The 25,834-nt window shown below is 43.2% G+C and overlaps 1 protein-coding gene across 4 annotated transcripts in view; it reads left to right on the top strand.

Moving 5' to 3' along the window:
- Positions 1-25,834, top strand: part of VGLL4 (vestigial like family member 4) — a 164,859-nt gene that overhangs the window by 97,094 nt on the left and 41,931 nt on the right. For 3 of the 4 annotated variants that reach the window (XM_017858254.1, XM_017858255.1, XM_017858253.1), the window contains one exon: positions 21,145-21,334. In XM_017858254.1, the coding sequence (XP_017713743.1) occupies positions 21,145-21,334 (190 nt within the window). Of the gene's footprint in view, positions 1-18,722; positions 18,837-21,144; positions 21,335-25,834 lie in introns of those variants that run through there. The other variant, XM_017858256.1, reaches the window with a different exon arrangement.

Genomic DNA, 25,834 nt, shown 5'->3' with positions numbered 1-25,834 from the left:
TTAGTGAGGGGACTTGATTCGGTGTGGGTTCCTGCAGATGCCAGGATTTGGATATGTATGAGGTGACATCATTTTCTCTTCTGTCACCACCATAGGAATCCATAACTAAAAGGTGGATGGTGAGTAGCCATCCACCTTTGACAAGAAAGGTTGATACCTCAGCTATTTAAGGTATTTGCTCAAATACCAAGTGTGTAAGTAAATGGGTAATTCCAAGCTGGAACAGCCCAAGGAAGCGTAAGAAAGGAAATACAAGAGCCTTTCCAGGCTTCAGTTCTCAGTCCAGCAGATGGAAGCCTCTCAGTTACATGAGCTCACATCTGTCTCTCTGATTTGACAGAGCTTGTGCCATAAAAACTGGAATTGCTAATTCTATAATCCTTCGAAAGCATGATTGAAGTGAGACTGACAAAGAGCTACACCCTAAAGGTTAATAGCACAGAGAGAATAAGGGGCCTGGAGAACTAATCATGAAATATAAATGTCAGTGGCTGCAAACCACTCATCCATTTAATTGGCTAGAAGTTAATATAGTCTTGTAGACCCCAAATTAAAATGTTTCAGTTTTGCTTTATTTCTTCATTACTCTAGTCCTCATTGACCTTGTGTCGAGACCGAAACAATTGAGGGGCATTCTAGCATAGGAGCAGTTTTAACAATCATTGTCAGCATGGCTTTAAAGAAAATAGGTTGGCCAAACACACGTTAGGTTCTGCCATCTAGCAATAGTATGATTTTTTTTTTTTTGTAAAAACCATTAAAATAAGGCATTGGGAAGACAGATTGAATTTCTGAAATGCCAGAATGTCAGTGGTAAATATCACTGTTACTTATTACCCAGGAGTTTGCTACCCAGCTGTAGGTGGTGGGTATTTAGCAATGGCTGGGGCTTCAGCATAGGCTGACCTGTCAAGATACAGGATGGGAAAATAATGGCATTTAGAAGAACATTTGTAATCAAATTCATAAACTTTGTTAAAGAGGTAAGATGAAGGTTAGGTTTCTGTAAATTTTCTAGTTGGTATCTCTGAAGGCTGTAGGTAACTATAATAATAGATTTGAAGGAAAACACAACTCACAGAATGGGAAAATATTTTTTATAAATCATGTGTCGGAGAAGGAACCTATATTAAGAATATGTGTAGAACTCTTACAACGCAGCAATACAAAGGCAGATAATCCTATTTAAAAATGGGCAAAGGATTTGAATAGACAATTCTCCAAAGAAGATAAATGGCTAACAATTGCCAAAAAATATGCTCAGCATCATTAATCATTAGGAAAATGAAAATCAGAACCTCAGTGAGATCCGCCTACTATGGATGGTTGAAATAAAAAAGACAATAACAAGTGTTGGTGAAGATGTGGAGAAACTGGAATGCCTCATGCGTTGCTGGTGGGAATGTAAAATGGTGTAGCTGTTTTGGAAACAGTTTGGCAGTTGCTCAAAATGTTAAGCATAGAGTTACCATTTGACCCATCAGTTCTACTCCTAGGTACATACTGGATAATAGAAAACAGCCCTGTAAAAATCTGTCCACAAATGTCCATAGAAGTATTATTTATAATAGCTAAAAGGTAGAAGCAATCCAAATGCCCATCAACTGATGAATGGATAAAATGTGGTCCATCCATACAATGAAATATTACTTGGCAATATAAAGAAATATAGTACTGACATATGTTACAGCATGGATGAACTTTTAAAACACTATGAGTGAAAGAACCAGACACAAAAGACACCAAATCATTATATGATGAGTTTATATGAGATGTCTGGAATCGGCAAGTCTATGGAGACAGAAAGTAGGTTAGTGGCTGCTAGGCATTGGAGAGAGGAGAATATGAGGAGTGACTGCTAATGGGTATGGGTTTCTTTTGGGGGGTGAAGAAATGTCCTGAAATTAGATCATGGTGATTGTTGCACAACCCCAATTATAAACACATTGAGTCAGACACTTTAATGGGTGAATTATATGGCATGTGAATTATATGTCAATAAAGCTATTATAAAAGTTGGAGACAATGTGGAGAATATTGTTGCTCCATTCATTCCATTATTTGCAGAGTTCTTTGTGTGTGTGTGCATTTGCTTACATTAAAATATTGTGGAAAGTATTAGCTCAATTATAAACCTTACTAATGGTACCTGTCAGTCATTCAGAGAACACCTGAGTGCCAGACTTTGTGTGTGGTGGTAAGGGGCATTCGCTGCTGCTCCCTGGACACCCCACTCAGGGCCCTTCTGGAGGAGCTGACAATCTGGAATTGTTGGTTTCTTTATAATCAGTACTAGCTATCTTACAAGAAGCAAACTGACATCCTATGTGTACATTCAGATGATCTTTACAGAGGATGATGTGTGCACACAGGGTGGGACAGTCGGGTCCTGGGGGTGAGAGGGAAGGAGAGGATGGAATTCCAGGTGGAGGTGGTCAGCAAGGGCCCAGGACAGGCATGGCGAAGGGGAGTTGTGAATTTGTGGCTGTCCAGCTTGAATATTGTCATTGTTGCCAAATAGTCCGCGAAATAAGTCCCAGCTCTTTATTTAGCGTGGCTCAGTAGAAAAGGTAGCTCTGGAATTTCCGTAGAGGAGGAGAGTTTTTGTAGTGGCAGGTCTGATTGGAAGAGGTGCAAGCAAAGGTTTTACGTATGATCAAATGTTTACTTGAGGGGTCCTGGGGTGCTAATGCCTTTGGATGACCAAGGCTCAACCCTGCCCCCCAGCACCTCTTGCTGCTTCTTCTCCCTTGCCCTCACCCTGCTGGCTCAGGGGTGCTGTGCTGTCGCCCCCTCAGGCCGTGCCGACCCTGCAGGATTTTGTTCACGGGTACACTCCTGCTGAGCCTTCACCATCTGCTCTGTGAAACCCCTCCGAGTGGTATAGGAGTTGGAGATGTGGTCCCTGGAGCCAGACCTTCGGGTGTAAATCCAGTCTTTCCTATTTCTAGCTGTGACCTTGGGCAAGTTACTGAGCTACTTTTGGTGACCATTTCCTCCTGAAAATGAAACTAATGATAGTGCCTACTTCACAGGTAAATAGGAGTATGAAATGAATTCACATATACAAAGTTTCTAGAGAGCATCTCTACTCAGTGTTACCCAACATCCTGATTACTAATTTGCAGGGGAGTGGGGAGTGGCACTCTCTCTTCTCTGTCTCTCCTCTTTGCAGGTGCTGCTGTCACTAACAATAAACTATAGGGAGGAAAAACCCAGTCAATTCCCTGAAAAGTCTCCAGTATGACCAGAAGTGTAGATAAGATTGTTGCATGTGTTAAAGTCATTCTAGGGAGTCTTAGAAGATTAGAGGCATGTTGGTTCCTACAGAGGAAAAAGAAAAGGTGGGAGGGCACTGTGCAGGGGTGATTGGGGGTAGAATAAGGGGAATATTGTGTAATCATCAATTGGCCTGATTTTTCTGACCTTCCTTCCCCAGCCCTATGGTGGCTCTAGACCAGCTTTAACCCCAGAGTCTTAAGTCTTAAGCAAGTTTGACTGCCCTTCCACGTCAGCACACCAAGTGTTGTGCGTTAGCCCACCAGGGAAGTGAGACTGCTGCATCCATGGTCTCTCAAAATTAAGCTTCATTGCATGACACACCCTAGGGCATAAGGAAAAACTGTTAACATGTAATTCTGCACTGCTTAGAGATGCCAACTTCTTCAACAGTTCTTGGACCTCATTATTTTATATTCTGCAAGTGTAGATGTGATGTATGTCACTTTATATTTTTGGGTTACCCACTCTTCCTTATATCCAGTAGGAAAGCATTTAAATGCATGTTTGTCATTATGTTTCTATTTTTCGTGATTTGTATAAAGATGAATGGCTCTAGGAATGTCATCTAGTCCATTAAGCCACAGCCTGCCTCTCTGATCCCTGAACGCTTGCTGTCAGCTCACCCGAGCTCAGCTGTACCTTTGAAGTGCAGGGCAAGCCTTTCATCTTCCATCATTTTCACTTAATGACAGCCCGGCCTTTGATCAGCTCAGTTTTCCTCTTTCTTTGGCTTCATAATAAGTCACTTGGAGCTAAGGAGAGATCTGAAGTAGGCTCAGAAACGGCCACAACTTTTCTGAGCACAATGGTTGATTGGCCTTTATATCTTAAGTAAATATAGCAAAGGGAGTCGGCCCTTCCTGGCTTCTCATTGATAAAATTTGCTTACTGGGTAATGTAAACGTAAAAAGAGAGAGAGGTCGGGAGGACAGAAAGAAATAGAAATAAAAAGTAAGCAACATCCCCATCCCCCAATATTTTAGGTTAATTAATTTGGGGAAACCTTCACCTTCACACTCGAGTAGAAAACTTCTCGGCATCGTGGGGATGATTTCATTTAGGAAACACTTTAAATTTTACATGCTAATGGAATATTTGTTTTCAGGTTAAATTGTATGACTTTTTTCCTTTATTATTTAATAGTCTCTTTTCTTGGAGCTTGGTACGGAAACAAAAAGTCCTTGATAGCGTATAATTTTTGCATAAGGATCTTACAATTTCCAATTAACATTAAAATCTGTGGAATAAGTCTGCAGTCGCCCTTTAAAAAGCAGCTCACAGGTTTACCTAGTCTTTGGTTATACCGAACACCATTATTAAGCCATTTTTCTTAAGAAATAAATACATTTTGGTATTTAATTACTTACCCATGTATGAAATTAGCTGTTTGACTCTCCAGTAACTCTCTAGTAAATATTTTAATACTTTCTCAAGCTAGTCACATACTTACAGACTTCAGTTCTAATAGCCTCTTAGTTTTTTATTGGATAATACAGACATTTTTTAATAATAGCTTACATAAACTATAATTATTGAGTAAAATGTATCTGTAAAAGCACTCCACAATATACTGTATACTGTGAACAACCCAACATATCTGTATATTATTAGCCTGACACCAATTTAATGAAGGATGATGATTTTTTTTAGAATTGGTTTATTTTAATATAGGTAGATTTCATTGGAGTCAGTTTTTAAAAATCAGTATTCAGATTTTTCCTTCTGTATGCATTATTATTTGACTTGTTTGATGTTCTTCACAACTCAGATTTTAGAAAATGTCTGTTAAATGTTGATTAATCATGGATAAATGGAAGCTCCTAGCACAACCCCTGCCATCAAACAGTAGACATCTAAATTGTTTAAAGAGAATGAGTATACTGACAGTTTTCTCCAAGAATAAAAATGGAATCTTACTAGGCTATAAAAACGTCACCTGACAGTGATTACAATGTAAATATGAGTGGTTAATTAGACTTTGTTAGATCAACCTGTGGAACTTAAAATATGGCGTTCTAGCACTAACTCACTCTTTCTTTTCCCTGTTACATATTGATAAGCTAGGGAACAAGTGTAGCTTCCTGGCTTGTTCATCTCGTAGTTTCTCAATTTATATCAAGGAAGGATCAACATTGAGAGAGTTATCAGGAAGAAGCTGAGGGTGGCCTGTTTTGGAAAGATCAGGTGAATGTATTAATACTAGCTGGAATAGCAGCTCTCTGATCTTCCCTTAAAATGTGTCTTCAACCTGCCTCTTCTCCATCCTCACTGACAGGAACATTGTTGAAGCTTCCTCACCTAACGCTTGCGTCCCTGCCCTGTTTCCTAGCTCAGGTGTGTGCACCCATCTGGCACGATGTGTTAGAACACCCCTCACGGAAGCCTCCCTGCAGCTGTGTCAATGCTTACAGTGGTTCCCTGTCAGTGACCCGACTCGTCAGGTCTCAGCCGTTTACCTGTGTTCAGAGCCCTTTATTATCTGACCCACCTCTCTGTATCCAGCCTTAAGTCTAAAGAAACAAACCCATTGTTCTAGTCCCATTGCTCTCACACAAAGATGGCATCATTCCTGCTCTCTGCCTTGCCTCATACTCTTGTACCTGCCTGGAATGCTCATACCCATCATTTCCAAGTGTTCAAATCCTGCCCATTTTTCAAATCCCACTCCTATTAGAGTTAGAATTCTTGTCGTCCTCATATAAAATGTATGTGGCATCGCTCTTTTTTTTTTTAAATAAAAGTGCATCTCTTTATTTTTTATTTCAAATTAATTAATATTTTAAACTTTCCCCATTTTAATTCCTACTATGATAAACGTTGGTAGATTAACCTACATAACCAAAAGCTCTTTGGGGGTCCTCAATATTCGATTGGTAACAGCTTTATTGAGAGAGATGACTACCATACCATGCAATTCACTTATTTCAAGAGCATCTGATTTATTTTGGCATTTATAATATTCAGTCGTTACAGTTCCTTATCTCCATAAGTTATCACTCCCACTAGAACTAAAATTCCTTGAGGCAAAGACCAGATCTCAAACATCTGTGTGTTTCCTTATTTCCTGCAGTAGTCCTACAGACATCCCAGGCACAACAATGCCTGTGAATGAACCACGTCCTCTGATTTTTTTCTGCCAGTCCTAAATTGTATACATTCTTTAGACGGGACTGGATTCAACAATGAGCCTTTTAAATAAGGGTTCCACGTCCGTGTGTCCGTTTCTGGGGTGATGTGGCAGGGACACAAGTCCCACTTCACTATCATTTTGGGATGAGGACTGTCTCAATAAGAGAGCATGGGTGGGAGCTTTTATGAAAGAACATAGCAAAGGACAAGGACAGGGCTTATCCCTGGAGCCTGCTCTAGGGAAGGAAAGGAGGCCCTAGGGAATGAGCTGGGTCTAGAAAGTGGCCTGAAGGCTTCCAGCCTTGTGAAAATGTTTGTAAATAGTACCGCAGTTAAGCGATAGGATTAAGAGCCATAATGCAGGATGCTTGTAAATGTTTTCAGACACTGAAGATCAAGGAACACTTATTGCTGAGGAAGAGCTTGAAGAGGTGGGACTTGCACTCTAGACCAGACCTGAAAGTGAAGGGCTGTTCCAGGCAGGCAGGAGGGGAGGTGGGAGGCATCCCCTGCGTGTGCAGACGGTAGGAGCAGTGGAGTCTGAGGGGAGGGGGAGAGAAGAGAGAGATGGGTAAGGCTGGAGAGATAGGGTGAGATGGGCTGATAAGGTTGAGGCATTTGAGCCTTTACTCCAGCAATCCAATCAATCAGGGACCCCGATCTCTCATGGTGGGAGGCAGGGTGGCCATGTTGGAAGACTTTCTTTCAGCCCCAGGGGTGAGGTGATGTGAGAAGGAAGAACAGAAAGGATGCAGTTTGGCCTAATAGCTTTTATTTGCCTGAACCATACAGGTCCCTTATTCAACAAATATTTGCTAAGCACCTGCTTTATTCCAGGCAAAGCATAAGCTACTCCTGATTGTATTGTCTGTTTTTCTTTTAATGTCTTTTGTATGAAAATGTGTCCCCAGTTGGACTTGTGCTGAATTATAACTGGGGACCCTGTGTTTAATCCAGCTTAGCTCTGCACTGTCAAATTGCAAATAAAAGGTACGTAATAAATGAGTATGGGAAATAAAAATAATAGAAAAACAAAACCCAAACAAAAAAATGAGTATGTGATTGAGTGGCAGTGACAGGATTCACACCCCCTAACTATTACTACAAAAGGGAGGAGCTTACTTGTTTGTAATGGAGCGGTCTGTGTGTACCGCAGGCTCAGCCTCCCCAGCAATGGGATGGGCTGGCGTCAGGTCCTTCCGGTGCGGTGCAGTGTGGTGGGAGCGCACAGTATCACCTGGGTAGTATTCTTGCCAAAAAGATTTAATATAACTCAGATCTAATCATAAGGAAATGATTAGGCCACCAAAATTTGTAGGGACAGCTCATTGGTCTGCATTATTTAAAAACATCAATGTCACGAAAGAGAAAAAATGCCTTTAGATGAAAGGAGATTGAAGAGACATGACAACTTCACTGAGCAGCATATGATCCTGAATTAATCAAGTCCTCCCCCAACCCTCCCTGCCACCAAAAAGAGACAGTTCAGTTGGGGAAGTTGGAATGTGAACTGGACATTAGATAATGACAATATGTCAACTTTAACTTTGTTGAGTGTGATAATGGTATTGTGGCTCTGAAGGAGAATATGCCTGTTCTTAAGTATTTATGGGTGAAATAAGATGTCTCCCACTTATTAATACTTTCAAAAAAATCGTACAAGAAAATGTGTATGCATGTAGCTAAAACAAACTGACAAAAATGCTATGATAGGTGAATCAAGGTAAAGAGAATGGGATGTTCTTGTTCTCATTCAACTCTTTGGGTAGCTTTAAAATTTTTTGAAATTAAAAGTTGGAAAAATTACAATGATTTACTTGGGCACTTAGCTGTTTCAGCAGTAAGGTTTACTGAAGCTGACTTTAAGTTACTCGCTTTACCTGTCTTCAGGGTTGTCAGGCCCTCGAATGGTGTGCGTGCCCAAGTCCTTAATGCTGCTTCCACTGTGTCAGGAGTGAGACATCTTTGAACTTCGCGTCCTGTTTTAATCCTTGGAAAATTCACTCTGTGGCTTCTGAAACCAACATATTTAGCAATAGTGAGGAATACAGTGAGTTAATGAATTTTCGTGGGATACCTGAATGGCTGACTAAGATAGCTGACTTGGGAATGTGTCCCCTCCCAGCCCCCTGCCCACTGCAGCTCCGTGGGGGGGCTTGGAGCTGATAATGGGATTTCACGATCAGAATCAGGGGGCCTATACATAGCCTTTCTTCAGCACTCTGTATGCCAGTGAGAAATTTGAACTGCTTTCCGGGACCACCATCTTACTCCTCAGGGTCTGGACTGGAACCTACTGCAGAGAGCAAGATCTCCTGTTTGGTGGTAGCACACACGATGGTATTGCTGAGAAACGAGTAGTTTTTGAGTTGAGGCCAGCAGCACATGTCACATGGGATGCTGCCAGGCAGCTCAGCCCAGGTAGATGGCACCAAAAGGGGTGCTCTTGGGGCTGAGGCCGACAAGAGGCACTCAAGTCGGGTTTTGAAAGTGCAGATGAGTATGCATTGGCAGAGAGGGCTTCTGAACACATTCTAGGGAGGGAAAAAGGTGCATGGAAGAAAGCCTGTAAGTCCAGAGTGTGTGTGGGGAGGAGGCGGCCCCGTGCCGAGTATCGCTCTGAGCCTGTGTGGGTTCACACTGCCATTTCACACATGTGGAAACAGTCATAGAGAGTAAGGCAGCCGCGCCGAGATCATGTAGCCAGCTCCTGGTAGAGCAGATTCGGAGCACCCACTGACCCGTGCTCTTGGGCACTGTGTCTTCTGACCCCTTCCACTGGCTGGTGCTGACTGTATTCGAGGAGGGGGCCTCTCATGAGTAGGAAGAAGGACAGTTAGAGGTTTCCTTTGTTCAGCCATCTTATCCTTCAAATGGGAATTGCACCAACAGATGGAATCCAACCAACAGTGTAATAAATAAATTGCCTGTTCTGGGCTGGCCTTTCTATAAATTCTCATTGATTCGCATAGAAATCCCTCATGGTAGTTGAATAGAGGCTCAAGAGAGATGAAGAGACTGCTAAGATCATACATTTTTCTGACTCCACAGTCCACTTTCTACTGTTTCTCTGTCACTGGCCCAGAGATACAGAAATGAATGAGCTGCTCCGTGCCTCCCAGAACAGTATCTGGGACAGTGTGCGAGGTATTACAGAGAAGAGCAGCACGTGGCGAATTCTTCCATTAGACAGCCTGTGGGCAGGGCCATTCTAGCGGCTCGGCGTGTTATGGGAGATCAGAAGAGGGAAAGTTTAGTTTTCCATTTTCTCTCTGCACTTCCAAGACTGTGTCTTTTTTCCTCCTCTAGTGGTCAGTGACTGATTCCAGGACTCCACCATCTCAGGGCCTGTGGCAAAGTGGTACCCTCTGGAACTCCCTCCAGTTAAACAGCGTTTTGAAAATGCAGATAGTAGCATATGACCTTCGGTGCTTAACCTGTCACGTGGCACAGGGCTTGCAGACAAATTTTTTGAGTATTTTTACCAAAACACTTAAATTTTTTTTTTTTTTTTTTGAGGCGGAGTCTCGCTCTGTCGCCCAGGCCGGAGTGCAGTGGCCGGATCTCAGCTCACTGCAAGCTCCGCCTCCCGGGTTTACGCCATTCTCCTGCCTCAGCCGCCCAAGTAGCTGGGACTACAGGCGCCCGCCACCTCGCCCAGCTAGTTTTGTATTTTAGTAGAGACGGGGTTTCACCGTGTTAGCCAGGATGGTCTCGATCTCCTGACCTCGTGATCTGCCCGTCTCGGCCTCCCAAAGTGCTAGGATTACAGGCTTGAGCCACCACGCCCGGCCCCTGAAAACACTTAAATTTTAAAGAGGTCATACCATTACCAGCTTCATCCCTCTGTTTCGTGGCAACCAGAGTCCCTCTGGAGGCTTGGCTCAACTGCCGAAGAGGTTTAAACAAGCCTCTTTTTTTTTTTTTTTTTTTTTTTGCTTACCCTCATCCAGCTACTCTCCTTCTAAACATTTATAAGCTCTACCAGGGAGGAAATTGAGCCCCTAGCAAAGTGCCTGATTCCAATACCATCTGCTAACAATTTACTTTCATAACTCTCCTCCTTCTCATTAACAGTAAAATGTTACAAAAGTAGATTTGCAAGTAAATACAATGCAGAATTTCTGCCAGGTTTTAAGAGCCTTTTCCATTAAGGAGGACTGTGCACTTGGTGTTAAGGGTTCTGAGCTGGCTTTGTCTCCTTGAGGTTCACTGGTGATGTGTCGGGGCCATGTCAGCGCATGTGACCCTTTGGACCGCTGTTGTAATATTCAGGCGGATGGCAGTCCTCAGCCTGCACGAGCACGGCCACAGCAGAGCTCACACTCTAAGCGGGACTGCCCTTCCCTAGTTTACTCAGAGGCCTCTAAGGCTGCCTGAGAGCCAGAGTCTAGGGAATGGAGGACCAAGAATAGAAGGTAGGTGTCATTACTAAGTCTGCATCAGGAAACCAGGGAAGTGGATGAGTGTTTGATCTTTTTTGTTTGTTTTGTGTTTGATCTTTTTGAATCGTACGATTTACAAAGCTAAAACCCAGCCTCAAACCTAGATCAGCTGATCTTCAGGCTGTTTGTGTTGTGTTACACACCAGAGTTTTCTTCAAGCTGAAATGATATGTATAGTAAGACATTAGTTTGACCCCACTTATTCAGTGTTAATTCCATGGAGGTTGCAGTATTACATAATCTGTCAAGATACAGTTCAGTTGTAAACTAAATCCAACAGGGTAAATGAGACAGCAGGGACTTTTATTAGCCCTGAAGATAATAAAATGATTTTTAAGCAGTATAGAACTTGCTGATTAAATGAGTAACAATGTGTGGATGTGATAACAAGTTTTAATTTAAAGTATTTTAGTGCTTTTGGTATTCAGAGAACTTCAGTTTATTAAAAAAACACTTTAGTGTATATTCACAATGGATGTTGAGAATTATAGACATAATTTCTTTGGCATTCTTTTATCTTTTCTCCTCAGCCCCTGTAAAATTGTAGCTATTAATATTTAAAACCAGAGGCGCCAGCAGACACCATCCGTCCTGCACCAGCATCATCAGTACTGTCTGGGGGCAGGTCCCACCCCAGACCCACTGCCTCCCCATCCAGAGGAGGCCCCAACCTGATTGGTGAACACAAACCTAGTCCTCCTCACTTGCAGGCAAGCAGAAGAGTTACTGGGAGGTCCAGGTTCCTCTGGGCTAGTGCAGGGCAGATGATCAACAAGTCAGAGGGCCAGGCCGCAGCTGTACCCTTCCCCAGTGCCCAGCAGGAAACCCATTCTCCTCCCTTGCCAGCCCATGTGTTTGTTTCCTCCTGTGCTCAGGTAGTTCTGGTCTGGAAGCAGCATCTGTACGTTCAGCTGCTTTCATCTCAGTCGGTCCCACTATGTTAGGTCAGACAGATGGGACAGTGGCAGCTGTTCATCCTTGGTGTCAGAACCAGGTGTCAGTCCTGTCCTCTCTTCTTTCCTCTCTGGATTAGTTTGCTGGGGCTGCCAGAATAAAATTCTACAGACTGGGTGGTTTAAACAACAGAAATAAGTATTAACTCATTGGTCCTGGAGGCTGGAAGTCTGAGATCAGAGAGTCAACGGGCTTATTTCTCCGGCGGGCTGTCTCCTTGGCTTGCAGATGGCCGCCTTCTCTTCTCCCATGTTCTCGCATGGTGGCCCTTCCGTGATGTGTCTTTGTCCAAATCTCTTGTTAGAGAGACAACAGTCAGATTGGATTAATGACCTCACTTCACCTTAATTACCTCTTTAAAGTCTCTGTCTTCAAATACAGCCATGTTCTCTGCGGTACTGGGGTTTAGAACTTTAACGTGTTAATTCCAGGGGTGGGCATGGTTCAGCCGATAAGCTCCTCTTCCTCCCGCCCCCTCCCCTTCTTGTTCACCTTCCTCCCTCCTCAACTGTCTTCCTCCCATTTATTTTCCTCAACCAGTGAAGCATCTTGCACACCTAGAAAGATTATGGAAGTTGGGGAGTCTAAATCCCAGGTTTCTACTTCCAGTGCTTCCATTAATCAGCTTTGCGACCTTGGGAAATTCACTTAATTCTTGAAACACTAGTTTCCCCGGCTGCAAGGCGAGAGCTCTTCTTCCCTGCCTCCCTCATGGGGCTGCATTAAGAAAAGTCAGAACAATAGATAATGTTGCAATATGCTTGTAAAATAAAATACACTCAGAGAAGATACAGGAAGGCTTCTACAAAGTATAGTGTGTATGAAATGATTTAGATTCCTTGAAATTCTAGTGAAGATGGCTTATGTTTCACTTCTACCAGTTTTATTGTGCTGTTGTTACCCTTAACTATATTATTAGCAGTCTAAGATAGAAGCTGTACTCTCTCAACACAATCTCATCTTTGCTCTCAGAAAAAAAGAATAGAGCTGCTCACAGCAAGCCGAGTCCAGGGTGTGGACCCTGCACAGCCCTTCCCAGCCCAGTCGGCTCCCTGAGGCAAGGTGGGGCTGAGAGGTGCTTTGTGTTGCCACCCAAGGGCTGGGGGAATTGCAGGCGATCCTTGCGCTTGAGCAGACAGCACGTCACGGCCTTTATCTGCTGGCTCGCATTGCAAAGGCCGTCCTATAAAAAAAGAAAAAAGGGAGCCAGAATGGGACTAGCCACAAGTTGAACAATTTGAAGGAGACTGAATTCATGGTGTCTTCTCCCCAGCTGCTCGACCGTGAGACAAAGAAGTATTATTTGAAAGAAAGTGAGTAAGCGGTGGCTGCCGGGGCTTCTGCCCTGCACGGTGACGAGAGGGTGAGATGTGAGAGGGGCGTGGAATGTGGGAGCTGGGTCCTCTTACCAGGGTGCCCTCTCGCCAGGACATGATGTCAGTCGGTTGCCATGGACTGTGGTCAGCCTGAAGGAGACACATCAGTGCAGTGCAGCTGGCTTGGCCGACTGAGCTATGGTTTTGCTTCTTTGATTTAGGTTCAAACGTGATAAAGGGGCTGGGAAGGAGGATGAACATAAAGCCTTAGACACAGTGGAGATTTAAATTGTGGACTTAAACTCCACAAGGCATAGAGATCTTTGTCAAAAATATATCCCTAAAAGTTACAGCAAGATACATTTGAGTATAGTTTACCCTCTCCTTCTCCATAAAGACATTCTCATTTCACCCCGTGCTGTTGGTCTAATCTCCAGAAAATGCCCATAAATACCATTATTTTGATTAATTGCTCGGAGCCATGCCATCACCTTCTATGCAGCCTACACCCCAGTCTGGCGATGGGCCCACACAGTTGGTGAAGGGCCATGTGGCCGAGACCCGGGTTCCCATGCTAACGCAGCCTTACCCCGGGAGAATCCATTAATCCCCCTGAAACCCAATCACTCGCCCCATCTCTGTGTTGAAGGTCATGGCCTTGATTGTTCTGTTCTATGAAAATTGAATCTGCATTTGGTGGACCAGATTCTGTTTGTCTCAGGTTTCAGCTGGCTACAGCTTTCTTGTAGTATTCGAATAAATGAATGCAGCTGGAACTTTTGAGAACTAGAAGAGTCCTTGTTTTTTTTAATGAAATCTCCCTTAATCATGAGATGCTAATAATTAGCTAATCTCAAAAAATTTTGTTAGTTGATTGCTTTGTTGAATCTGCTTTTTCTACCACTATGTAAAGTGTGTTCTGTAAAAGTTTGGAAAGTATTTCTTGATTAGCAGTAAAAGGAAACTTAACTTTAGAAGATATATCTATTATGTAAGACGTAGTCCATTAGAGCCAAAAGTAGGCTGTCAAGTTGATCTAATCCAAACACTTAATTTTATGAGTAAACAGAGGTTAGGCCAGGCTCGGTGGCTCAGGCCTGTAATCCCAGCACTTTGGGAGGCCAAGGCGGGTAGATAACTTGGGTCAGGAGTTCTAGACTACCCTGGCCAACATGGTGAAACCCCATCTCTACTAAAAAATAAAAAAAAAAATTAGCTGGGCATGGTGGCACATGCTTGTAGTCCCAGCTACACTCAGGAGGCTGAGGCAGGAGAATCACTTGAACTCAGGAGGCAGAGGTTGCAGTGAACCAAGATCTTGCCACTGTACTCCAGTCTGGGCGACAGAGCGAGACTCCATCTCCAAAGAAGAAAAAGAATGGAGGTTGAAGAGACCAGTGCTATTTTGAAGCCTCTGGAGTTAGGTTCTGTGTGAATCATTATTTTATGTCCCACTGAAAAAGAAGCAATCTTGGCTGTTAATATATGCCAATTATTTGTAAGATAAACTTCAGTCTTAGCAATATGAAAATGTAGGAAATAGTCTTAGAATCTTTGAGATATGGTAATAACAGGATTACACAATGGGGTTATATTTTCCACGGTTCCTCCCTGTGCTCCTCCCCTCTTTCCATTCTGACTTTGAAAGCAGAATTTTCTTGTGATATTTTATCAAAATCACATTATAGCACAGCATAAAGCGAGGTGATTGTCTTTTTTCATTTCTCTCTGTTAAACGTCTCTGCTGTTGAAATAAACATGCTGATTCTTGTGAAATCTTAGGCCAAAATCTTTGCTTATCTTCTTTGGGGAAATTTGAAGGAATATTTTTGATCCCTACATTAGAACTGCCACCTTGACAAAAAACTACAGAAGTTAATTTCGTATATATTAGGCATTTTCTTCATTTTATTTAGGCATTTTCTAATGTGTGCCTTGATAAAATTATCTTCATGTAAAAGGCCGAATACATTTAAAAAATAAAACTTCTTTAGTTGTCATTGGGAAGTTGAAAGAAGTAAAACCGACAGTTGTAGTGAAGCCAACTTGTAAAGCTTAAAATACGGGGTTACTCAACTCAGATCTTCCTTCTGTTTATTCTTGAAAATGAAAGATAATCTTTTCTCCTTTTTCAATTGCCAGACCATTGTGAAATTTAGAATACACGTTAGGACCAGAGGAAAAGGCCTCTTGCGCTCCCAAGATAAGTTCCTTTTGGTGTATGTGCTTTTGCCTCCCACCCTTGTGGTCAGGGTCTGTACACATTTCACCATTTATTCTTGTGACAGTACTTTGGACAGCCTTCAGCATGTCACAGGCACTCGACATACTGATTAAAAGCTGAACTGCCACTTTATAGGATCTGATGCATCCAAGAGCCCAAGTCATCTCAAGTGCTTCACTGAATTGATTTTTTTTAGCTTAATAAATAACGTTTTAAAAATTATTTGACTTTAATATTGTAGGGAGATGTAACTATAATAACAAAAGATTTGTTTTTATTTCTGGGAAAATTCGTGAATGCCTGTTCTTAATTGTTTAATAGTTTAGTGTGAAAAGCCTGAGAGAAAAAAGAATCTAATGATATTGGAGCCTTATACTGCTTATAAATATATTCTTATTTTGGAGGAGGAAGAGGTAACATTTCTACTGAGACATAATTCACATACTATACAATTCACCCATTTAAAGTCTACAGTACACTTCAGTGGTTTTTAGTATATTTAGAGTTATGCAACTTTTATCACAATCAATTTTAGAAGGTTTTTGTCATTCCCCAGAGAAACCTGGCACCCATGAACTGTCACCTCACATCCCCCCTTCTCCCAGCCCCCAGCACCACTCACCTGCTTTCTGCCTGTGAGCCTCTCTCTTCTGACATTTCATAGAAATGGAATCAGACAGTATATGGCCTTTTGTGTCTGCTTTCCTACACTCAGCATACTGTTTTCTAGGTTCATCTGTGCCGTGGCTGAATCAGTATCTTATTTCTTTGTATAGCTGCATAATAGTTCATCATGGATATTTCATTTTTTACATCTGTTAGTTGATGGACATTTTGATGGTTTCCACTATTTGGCTATTTTAATAATGCTGCTATGAACATCATGTATAAGCTTTTGTGTGGACATGTTTTCATTTCTCTTGGTTATGTACCCAGGACTAGAATTGCTAGGTTATATGGTAACTCTATGTTTCATCAGTTGAGGAGCTGTCAGATTGTTTTCCACCGTGGCCATGCTGTGTCTGGAGTTGGTTCCTTCCGGTGGGTTCTTGGTCTCGCTGACTTCAAGAATGAAGCCGCAGACCTTCGTGGTGAGTGTTACAGCTCTTAAAGATGGCACAGACCCAAAGAGTGAGCAGCAGCAAGATTTATTGTGAAGAGCGAAAGAACAAAGCTTCCACAGCATGGAAGGGGACCTGAATGGGTTGCTGCTGCTGGCTGGCCTGGCCAGCTTTTATTCCCTTATTTGTCCCTGCCCATGTCCTGCTGATTGGTCCATTTTACAGAGTTCTGATTGGTCCATTTTACAGAGCACTGATTGGTGCATTTTTACAGAGCACTGATTGGCGCATTTTACATACCTCTAGCTAGCCACAGAGCGCTGATTGGTGCATTTTACAATCCTCTTGTAAGACACAAAAGTTCTCCAAGTCCACACCCCACCACAAGTCCAGCTGGCTTCACCTCTCAATGCCACTTTACAATTCCACCAGCAGTGTAGACATGTTCCAACTTCTCCACATCCTTGCTAACACTTTTGTATTCTGTCTTTTGATCATAGCCATCCTAATGGGTGTTAGTGGTATCTCTTTGTGGTATTGATTCGCATTTCCTTGATGGCTGACGATGTTGGACATCTGATATGGTTTGTCAGTGTTCCCACCCAGTCTCATCTTGAGTTGTAGCTCCCCTAATTCCCACGTGTTGTGGGAGGGACCCAGTGGGCGACAGCTGAATCATGGGGGCGGTTTCCCCAATACTGTTCCGTGGTAGTCTTACAAGATCTGATGGTTTTATAAGGGAAAACCCCTTTCTCTCATTCTTATTCTCTCGTCTGCCACCATGTAAGACATGACTTTCAGCTTCCTCCATGATTGTGAGGCCTCCCCAGGCATGTGGAACTGTGAATGCATTAAGTCTCTTTTTCTTTATAAATTACCCAGTCTCGGGTATGTCTTTATCAGCAACGTGAGAACAGATTAATACAATATCTTTCCATGTGCTTATTGGCTATTTTCATATCTTGGGAAATGCCTATTTAAATCCTTTTCTGTTTTTGTTATCTTTTTAATTGTTGTAAGACTTCTTCATATATTTTAAAATAGATCTTTTAACACTCCTTATTCTGTAGCACCTTTATCTTTAACATATCCTAAAGCTCTGTAAACTGCCCGCCCTATCGCCTTGCCTCATTGATTCAGTAGGTCAGTATTCACTGATCATCTACTGTGTGGAAGGTGTGTGCTCTGCACTCTCAGGTTTGTTCGATGAATTAAATGCCACCTGCTTCCAGAAGCACAAAATAAAGTAGGGAGGGAAACACCAGAGTGATAAGTTTCTATAGATGTTCAGAGGAAGAGGAGATGACTTTCAGCTGGAGGAATCAAGGACAGCCTGATGGAAGGGCATTTTAAGTGGTTTTGCAGGATGCATGAACTTAAATGAGAAGATTTGGGGAAGAACAAGTTCTCTGTGGAATGTTGATGAGTCTAGTTGAACTTTTGGGCTGAAATTTTAGGGCAATGACTAAGGAAAATGATTCGGCGGGTGGGGGGCAGGGCGGGGGTGTCGCCTGGCCCGGGCTGCGGGCCGGCCTCGGAGGCGTCTCGCGCGCTGCGGGGCCCGCGTCGGTGGTTTGCGGGGGGCGCGCTGTGCGCGCGCTGCGCGGCTGGCCGCGCCGGCCGGCCCCCGCGCCCGCGGGCGCGCGCCGCGGCGGCGGGTTGGCGGGGCGGCGGTGCCGCGGGCGAGGGTCTCCGGTGGGGCGTTCGGGGTTGGGGGGGTATTGAAAGGAGCTCTGCTGGGTTTCCATCTCAGAGACTGAGATGCATTAGATGACAGAAAAGCCTGTAGTTAAACTCCTGTGAAAGTTGTTCAATCTCACGGTTGCCAAATTTATTTGACCCCAGGGTCACCCTTGTTTTTTTCGATGAATAACATCTGAGGCACATACCTCGAGTTTTGCTGAGTTCACCATTACACAAGTAACAGTTTCTTAGTAAATGTTGGTTAGTTGGTTGGTCACTTGTTGATCATAGAATTGCATCAGTAATTCTAAGAGTTGGAAAGAACATGACACATTAGCTAGTCTAGCCCCTCGTTGTACGGAGGGAGGCCCAGAGAGGGGAAGCACATGCCCACATTCACCCCGTCCTAAATAAAGGAAGAGTCAAGATTGCAATGCACGTGTCTTTTCTCCTAGACCAAATGTTTGCTTCAGTTTTACTAAAATAATTTTAACCCACCACACATACAACTGTTACCACTCCTGTCTAAAATACAAGTGTTGGGTTAGGGCCATCTAGGGAGGGGCCCCAAAGATGCATAAAGGCACATAATTGAACGGACCTGTCTCTGACCTTCTGTGCAGATTCTTTTCCTTTGCTCTAAGCCTTGTATAAGGCTGTCCAGTCTTACGATGAGGCGTTGTCTGATTGCAGAGGCCATGGGTTCTTGCCTCCAGCTAACCTGTTAACTGGTGGATCCTGGGTAAGTCACACTATGTTTTGGGGCACAGGTTCGTCATCCATCAAATGAGGCAAACTGTGTTTCCCAGGGTCCTTCCAGCGCCGTCAAAGTGAGAAGCTGAAGTGCTACAGCACGCTTTTACCACTGTCTCCGGGGGACCTGGTGGAGGCTTCTGTCACAGTCCCTGGTGAAGGATACCTAGAGTGCCTTCATGGGGCCTGTAGCCCCAGCCCCAGTCCCACCCCCAAATCTTCAGTGTTTTCTGAGGATTCTTGTGGAATGTTTTTCTATGTTAGACATCAGTGATTTAGTCTTAAAGATAAGCAGTGCATCCGTTGGATGAACTTAAAAATGCAAACAAGCACGAGAATTTTTACTAGGTTGGAAACTGGGGAAGGGAGTGGGAATGTTGTTCTTAACCCAAGGGTTTTGCTTTCCATGTCACAGTGTATGCTGGTGGAATGAGTGATGGCTCCTTTTTTGGAGTGATTTCAGTTTGTTGCTGTAGTGGTTGTTTTCCATAGCAACCCCTGTTGCTACACAGCTGGCATCTAATGAAATGATGACCACAGCTCGGGGGGCCAAGCCCGAGGACTCCTCATCCTCTCGCATCCTGCCAGGGTTATTGAGAAACCCTGCGTGGAGAGGAGGGTCAGCTGGTACCATTTTGATGAGGGTTGATTTGCAGTTGCTGCATTCCTGGGGGTACCATCAGGGCTTCCCAGAAAGTTAGCTGGGTTTGGGCTTCTGAAGCTTTCCCATGGAACACCCTCTTCTCTCTTTGTGGAGGAGGAAGTATCAAGATAATTAGAAAGGATATTTTTCTAATTTATGAAAGTATAAAGATGAGCACTGCTTTTTGTTTTTTAAAATGAAAAGTTACTAAATAGGGAGTATAGGCCAACCAAGATCATATTGAATTTCTGAGTGTGGCAGGCCAGCGTGGGGCCTGTGTTTTAGGTATCTCATTTAAAATGGAAAGTTCCAGTTTGCTTTGGGGCCAGAATCCTTAAAAGAAATCCTGGCTGGAGGTGTATTATGGGTCACTGTATATTTGCTAGTTTATATCTTGCTGACTAAATTGGCCAAGTTTTTATTTTTCCTGGTAAATATTCAGAGGGTTTTTCCTCACTCCTTTCTCCAACAAAATCATATTTGTCATATGTGTATGAAGTAAATGCCTGTTGACACTGTCCACACATTTGTGATGATATGAAAATTAGTGGTGGCAAACAAAGATCCCTTTTCTTAGGTACCACAAGGCCTCAGATGAAGTTGACTTTATCCTCGTATTACTCTCAAATTGTGACCAAATGGAAACAAAATTGGTCAGGTCTGAGAGACCAAAATGTACAGTACAATAAAAGGGTTATTTGTGAAAAATTTAGGTGCTCCCCCCATGTGACTTAGAAAGTTTGAAGTTTTCTGTTAATCGTTCGTCTTTATAAAGTTTAGAAAGTACACAACCTTTATTACTATGAAAGGCTATGCTTATTTTAATTCACAATGAGGCACAAAGTGATTGCCTAGTACAAAACCTTTTAAAATAGTAATGAAAAACGCCAGGATGTCAAATCAAATGGAAATTTGGACCCTAGTTTGATTGCCTAACTTCGAAACATGTTTCAGAACTGCACCTACCTACATGTTATGCTTGTGATAAGTTATGTGCTGAAGTTTTGTGCTGATAGTATTTTAATGTGCAATTTTTAGTGTACTATAAGAATTAAACGTTTATCTCCCATTAAACGATGTATTTATATTTCTTTTAACTTTAGGGGCAAATGTGTGAACTATTAGCCCATAAACTTTCCTCGTTCTTTTAAAAGAAATTAAATACCAAGACTATAATAAAAAAACAGAACAAGCAGGAAAAGTGAGTTGGGCATAATGGTTTCATGAATGCAGTGAGGTCATTCTCCTGTCCATATCGGGTGGAATACCCACACATGAAAAGACCGTTGGTATTTTAAATTAACTTTTGAAATTGTTTACAGCAAATGCTTTGGTGTTTTAAATTAACTTTTGAAATTGTTTACAGCAAATGCTTTTTGCCTCCCCCCCTGCTATTTTATTGCAACTTTTTATTTTAAACTCTACCCTAAAGAGTGATTGTGCTAGAAAACCACGTTGATGTCAAATGTCTCATGGTTGGCAGCTAACCGCACTCAAACCATGTTCAGAGGATGGCAGGCGGCCCCGTCCCATTGCCAAAAACTTTCCACTGGGAGTAGTTTTGCAAGGGGCTGGCAGGGCAGGCGGGGAGCCTGGGGGACTGAGATGGGGGCCTTTCTCCTGCTCGGTGACTACATCATCTCTCTCTGCGTAGGTGAAGCTGCTCTCAGGGGAGAACCCAGAATGCAGACCCTGCCGGTGGCCTCTGCCCTCAGCAGTCACCGCACTGGCCCTCCCCCGATCAGCCCCAGCAAGAGGAAGTTCAGCATGGAGCCAGGTGATGAGGACCTAGACTGTGACAACGACCACGTCTCCAAGATGAGTCGCATCTTCAGCCCCCATCTGTGAGTTCCTCTGTTCTTATTTTGGCTGAACGGTGCTCCGTGCTGGGGCCCTATTTGTTTTGCAACTTTGTGCTAATTCTGATGTTATCATTTACATACTTTATTTGAAAAGGATATTATTTACAAAAATAGTGCTCATCTGCCAAGAAGAAGGTAGTGAACTCATTTTGATAACTTGTGGTGAGATGGGAAGTCTGACTTCCCTCCAGCCTACTTGTAGGACCTGTCGCGTGTTAAATGCCATAGAACTTTTGCGAGTAGTCATCTGCTAAGCTTCGCTTTTTTTGCCTGTACATATTGATTGTTTTTAGGGGAATCAACATTTAGTGAATGTCATTATGCACCAGACAAATAGAAGGAAAGCTCAGCACCTTTTTGACCGAGCAGATGTCGGTGATGTTCTTACTCAGGAGTCTAGGATTGTACACACCGAGTAGCGTTCGTCCCACCTTACGTGCCCCAGTACAAACTTGGGACCTTCCCATCAAGGGAAGCCAGCTTCCTATGCTCATGACAAGGTGCCACTCATCACATCCAGCCAGTCCTTGATGTGCCACTGACACTGTCTACCTTCTTGACATGAATTGCTTCAACCCTTTGGGCCTCAGTTTTGTCATTTGTGAAACACAGGTTGAAACTACAGGTCTCTGAATCTGTGCGACGTCACCGTGTTTCCATTGGAAAAGCCTCCCACTTCCGTGCATCCACTTCTCCCCTTTGCACTCTCCTCGCGGCACACACCCTCCTCGCAAAGGGAGAGGCTTCTCCCCAGTGTTCAGGACTTGGAGACACCCCACCAGCTGCCCAGAGAGTCTGCGGGGACAGTGGTGAGGGCAGTTGGTGTTCTCGGAGTTATCTTGCCAATCCTGGCAAGGTTGCACTGAGTATCCGAGGGAGTAGCTTTGCGTGTACAGGTACAGAGGTCCTCCTCCTTCCCCCTTCCCAAGCGTTCACTCCAGCATGAGTCAGTGTTTCCTCATTATTCAAGATGCTCCAATTCCTGAGGGCGCTGCTGTTTCCCCACAGGAAGGTAGAGCAGGGAGGGCTCCTCCTTGGAGGCAGAGCTTCCGCAGAGAGGTGGCCCAGCTCCCGCCTCTGCTGCCTCAGCTCCAGCGTCCTTGCATTCCACTCATTCCAGTCAGCTTGGACTGTTGTGTTCAGTCATAAGACACTGACAGAGGTATTTATCCTCAAATAAATCACTGCAGTGTTAGTCAGAGGCTGAGCCTGCAGTCTGGAGCCCTGGAATTTGCTACCATCAGGAATCCAGCAGGAAGGCCCTGGAAACAATGCACTCCGCAGGCAGGGCTCGCTTAACTCCTGGGTGCTCAACTGTTGCAGTTCATCCTTGTATTCCTACGAATTTCTTGTTCTTTCCCATCCGCTTTTCCCAAACCCAAATAACAGCATTTGGTCTTTTTTTTTTTTTTTTTCCTTTTCATAAGTAAGAAAGGGGAAGGCAGCCTGCGGATGAACATGCCTTAATTTAAATCCTGATTCTGCCACACAACAGCTGTGAGGCTTTGGACAAGTCACTTAATTTAGCTGGGCCTCGTATCCTTGACAGTGATGTCCTTGTCATTGGACAATGACAATAGTTAATGTATAGAGCTATTATGAGGACTAGAGTTAAAATATGGAAAGAGCTTGGCACAGTATAGCACTTAGTTGATGGGAGCTGTTATTTTTATTCCATTGTTCAGATATTGGTTATGATGATAGAGAATAAGAATATATACATATGTATATATGGTAGATTTAATGTTTGATAGTGTGTGCCTTTTAGTCAGAATGCCTGGATTCAAATCCCACTTTCTTTATCTTTCATCGCAGATAATATTAATTCCTTCCTCATAGGATTACTGTAAGGACTTAAGTATGGTGCCTGGCAGATAGTAAGTACTCAGCTTTAGTCATGTTAATATTATTATTAGAATATTAAAATGTTCAGAAAATGATTTTGTGGCTAGGCGCAGTGGCTCACACACCTGTAATCCTAGCACTTTGGGAGGCTGAGGCGGGTGGATCACCTGAGGCCAGGAGTTCGAGACCAGCCTAGGCAACATGGCGAAACCCCATCTCTACTAAAAATACAAAAAACTAGCCAGGTGTGGTGGCACATGCCTGTCATTCCAGCTACTTTGAAGGCTGAGGCATGAGAATCGCTTGAACCTGGGAGGCGGAGGTTGCAGTGAGCCGACTGCGACTCTGTTTAAAAAAAAAAAAAAAGAAAGAAAGAAAAAATAATTTTGTAACTCTGTTGGTGGCTACAAATAAGACCTTGATGTATGGGTCTGTGATGACACTATAAGTAATTTTAAGTGTAAATAATAGAATCACCAAATTTTATGTGTAAGTCAAAATTGACATTATTATGCAAAGTTTTAGGAAAAGAGAAACAGGAGTGACTCCATCTCTCAGACTCCCTTATACCAGCCAGGTGGCTCCCCCCTCATTTTTTTTTTTTATTGTGGTAAAAAATATGTATATTACAAAATGTATTAACCATTTTTAATTGTACCGTGTTAACGAGGAAAGGCAATCAGTGTGAGGTTAGGTCCTTCTGAGTGTTACTTGTTTACTGTGTGATAGTTATTAATTTTAGTAACATTACCATTGTTTGTACTGTTTTCTAAGGGCCTCATGACATTTCACAGGCAGATTGGAAAAATGCTGCCTGTCTTACTTCTTCGTGTTGTAGGGTATTTAGTGCTGCTGTTTGATGAGATGTTTCCTGTTTGGGCTATAGCATCTCCCTCCTTTATATTTAATGCCTAAGAAGTTATCTGCAATAAATTACAGATTTACAATTATTTGAAAAGGAATAGCCTAGTGTATTTGTCTCTTTAAGGAGATTACAAAATGGTTTTTGTGCTTTATCTTCTTAGAGTTTGTTAATGACGTACAATGAAAATGTGATGTATTTTATCACTAAAGCAATCACAATAATTCTGGGGAAAGGAGTGTTCTTGGAAAAGAGTTTTGGCTGGGTGTGTTCGCTCATGCCTGTAATCCCAGCATTTTAGGAGGCTGAGGCAGGCAGATTGCTTGAGCCCAGGAGTTTGAGACCAGCCTGGGCAATATAGCAAGACCCCCATCTCTACAAAAAAATTTTAAAAATTAGCTTGGCCTGGTGGAGTGCTCCTATGCTCCCAGCTACTTGGGAGGCTGAGGTGGGAGGATAGCTTTAGCCCAGGAGTTTAAGACTGCAGTGAGCTGTGATCACACCACTGCACTCCCTCCAGGTTACAAAAGGACGACCCTGCCTCTAAAAAAGAAAGGAAGGAAAGGAGGAAGAAAGAAAAATAGTTTCAGTAGCTAGCTACCAAGGCCTGAAAGGTGCATGGTTTGGCTGCATTTTATTATAACCATCATATAGAGACATTTTCTGGTAGAAAGATGGAGAGATCAGGTGGCTCTGAGCCAGAGTAAGAACCAACAGAGGCCGGGCGAGGTGGCTCGTGCCTGTAAACCTAGCACTGTGGGAGGCTGAGGTGGGTGGATCACATGAGGTCAGGAGTTTGAGACCAGCCTGACTAATATGGTAAAACCCTGTCTCTACTAAAAATACAAAAAAAATTAGCCAGGTGTGGTGGTGTGCACCTGTAGCCCCCACTACTCAGGAGGTTGAGACAGGAGAATTGCTTGAATCCAGGTGGCAGAGATGGCAGTGAGCTGAGATCACACCATTGCACTCTAGCCTGGGCAACAGAGCGAGACGATGTCTTTAAAAAAAAGAAGCAACAGAGAGTAACACTGAGTTCTATCCGGTTTAAGGGAAGGGGAAAAAAGAGAGGTTTCCTTAGTGATTTCTTCAGAATTTTGAAAATTAGAATTCCTGGGATTTTATTCCAGCCTCTTAGGACCTGGCATATTTGAACTCCTTATTAATTTTTTGGTTGATATTGTTACTGAACCACCAGGGGTTTGGTCTAGGTCCTGCTGCTCACCACACAGAAAGCCAATGACTGGGAGGAGGAGTATTGCCAAGGAAGAAGGCTTTCATTGGGTGCTGCAGCCCAGGAGATGGGGCAAATCCATCTCCCCGATGGACTAAAGCTAGGGGTTTATATAGCAGGGAAGAAATGAAACAAGATTTAACAAACAGGAACTTGGGAGGAGCAAGGACACAATCATGATGAAGGAGCATCCCGCATCTCTTTGTCTGGATGTACTGACCTGGTGAGCTTCAGTTCTTTGACCTTTTTTTTTTTTTTTTTTTAGAAGCCCGAGGGTCTCTTCCTAAGGAACTCAGATGAAACAAATACAGGTTTTAAGCTTTAAGAGTAGAAAGGTCGATTTCTGTGTTATTAACCTATCTGTGGGACTGTTGGGTTGGTTCCAATATGGTGACCCCGAGAAATACATTCTTTCTGTTTATTTCTTAAGAACATGAGTGTCGGCCGGGTGCGGTGGCTCAAGCCTGTAATCCCAGCACTTTGGGAGGCCGAGACGGGCGGATCACGAGGTCAGGAGATCGAGACCATCCTGGCTAACACG

This window comes from Rhinopithecus bieti, unplaced genomic scaffold (genome assembly GCF_001698545.2).
Source record: "Rhinopithecus bieti isolate Rb0 unplaced genomic scaffold, ASM169854v2 scaffold_48368, whole genome shotgun sequence".
NCBI lineage: Eukaryota > Metazoa > Chordata > Mammalia > Primates > Cercopithecidae > Rhinopithecus > Rhinopithecus bieti.
The sequence above is the reverse complement of the archived record's forward strand: the minus strand, read 5'-3'. Positions and strand labels throughout refer to the sequence as shown.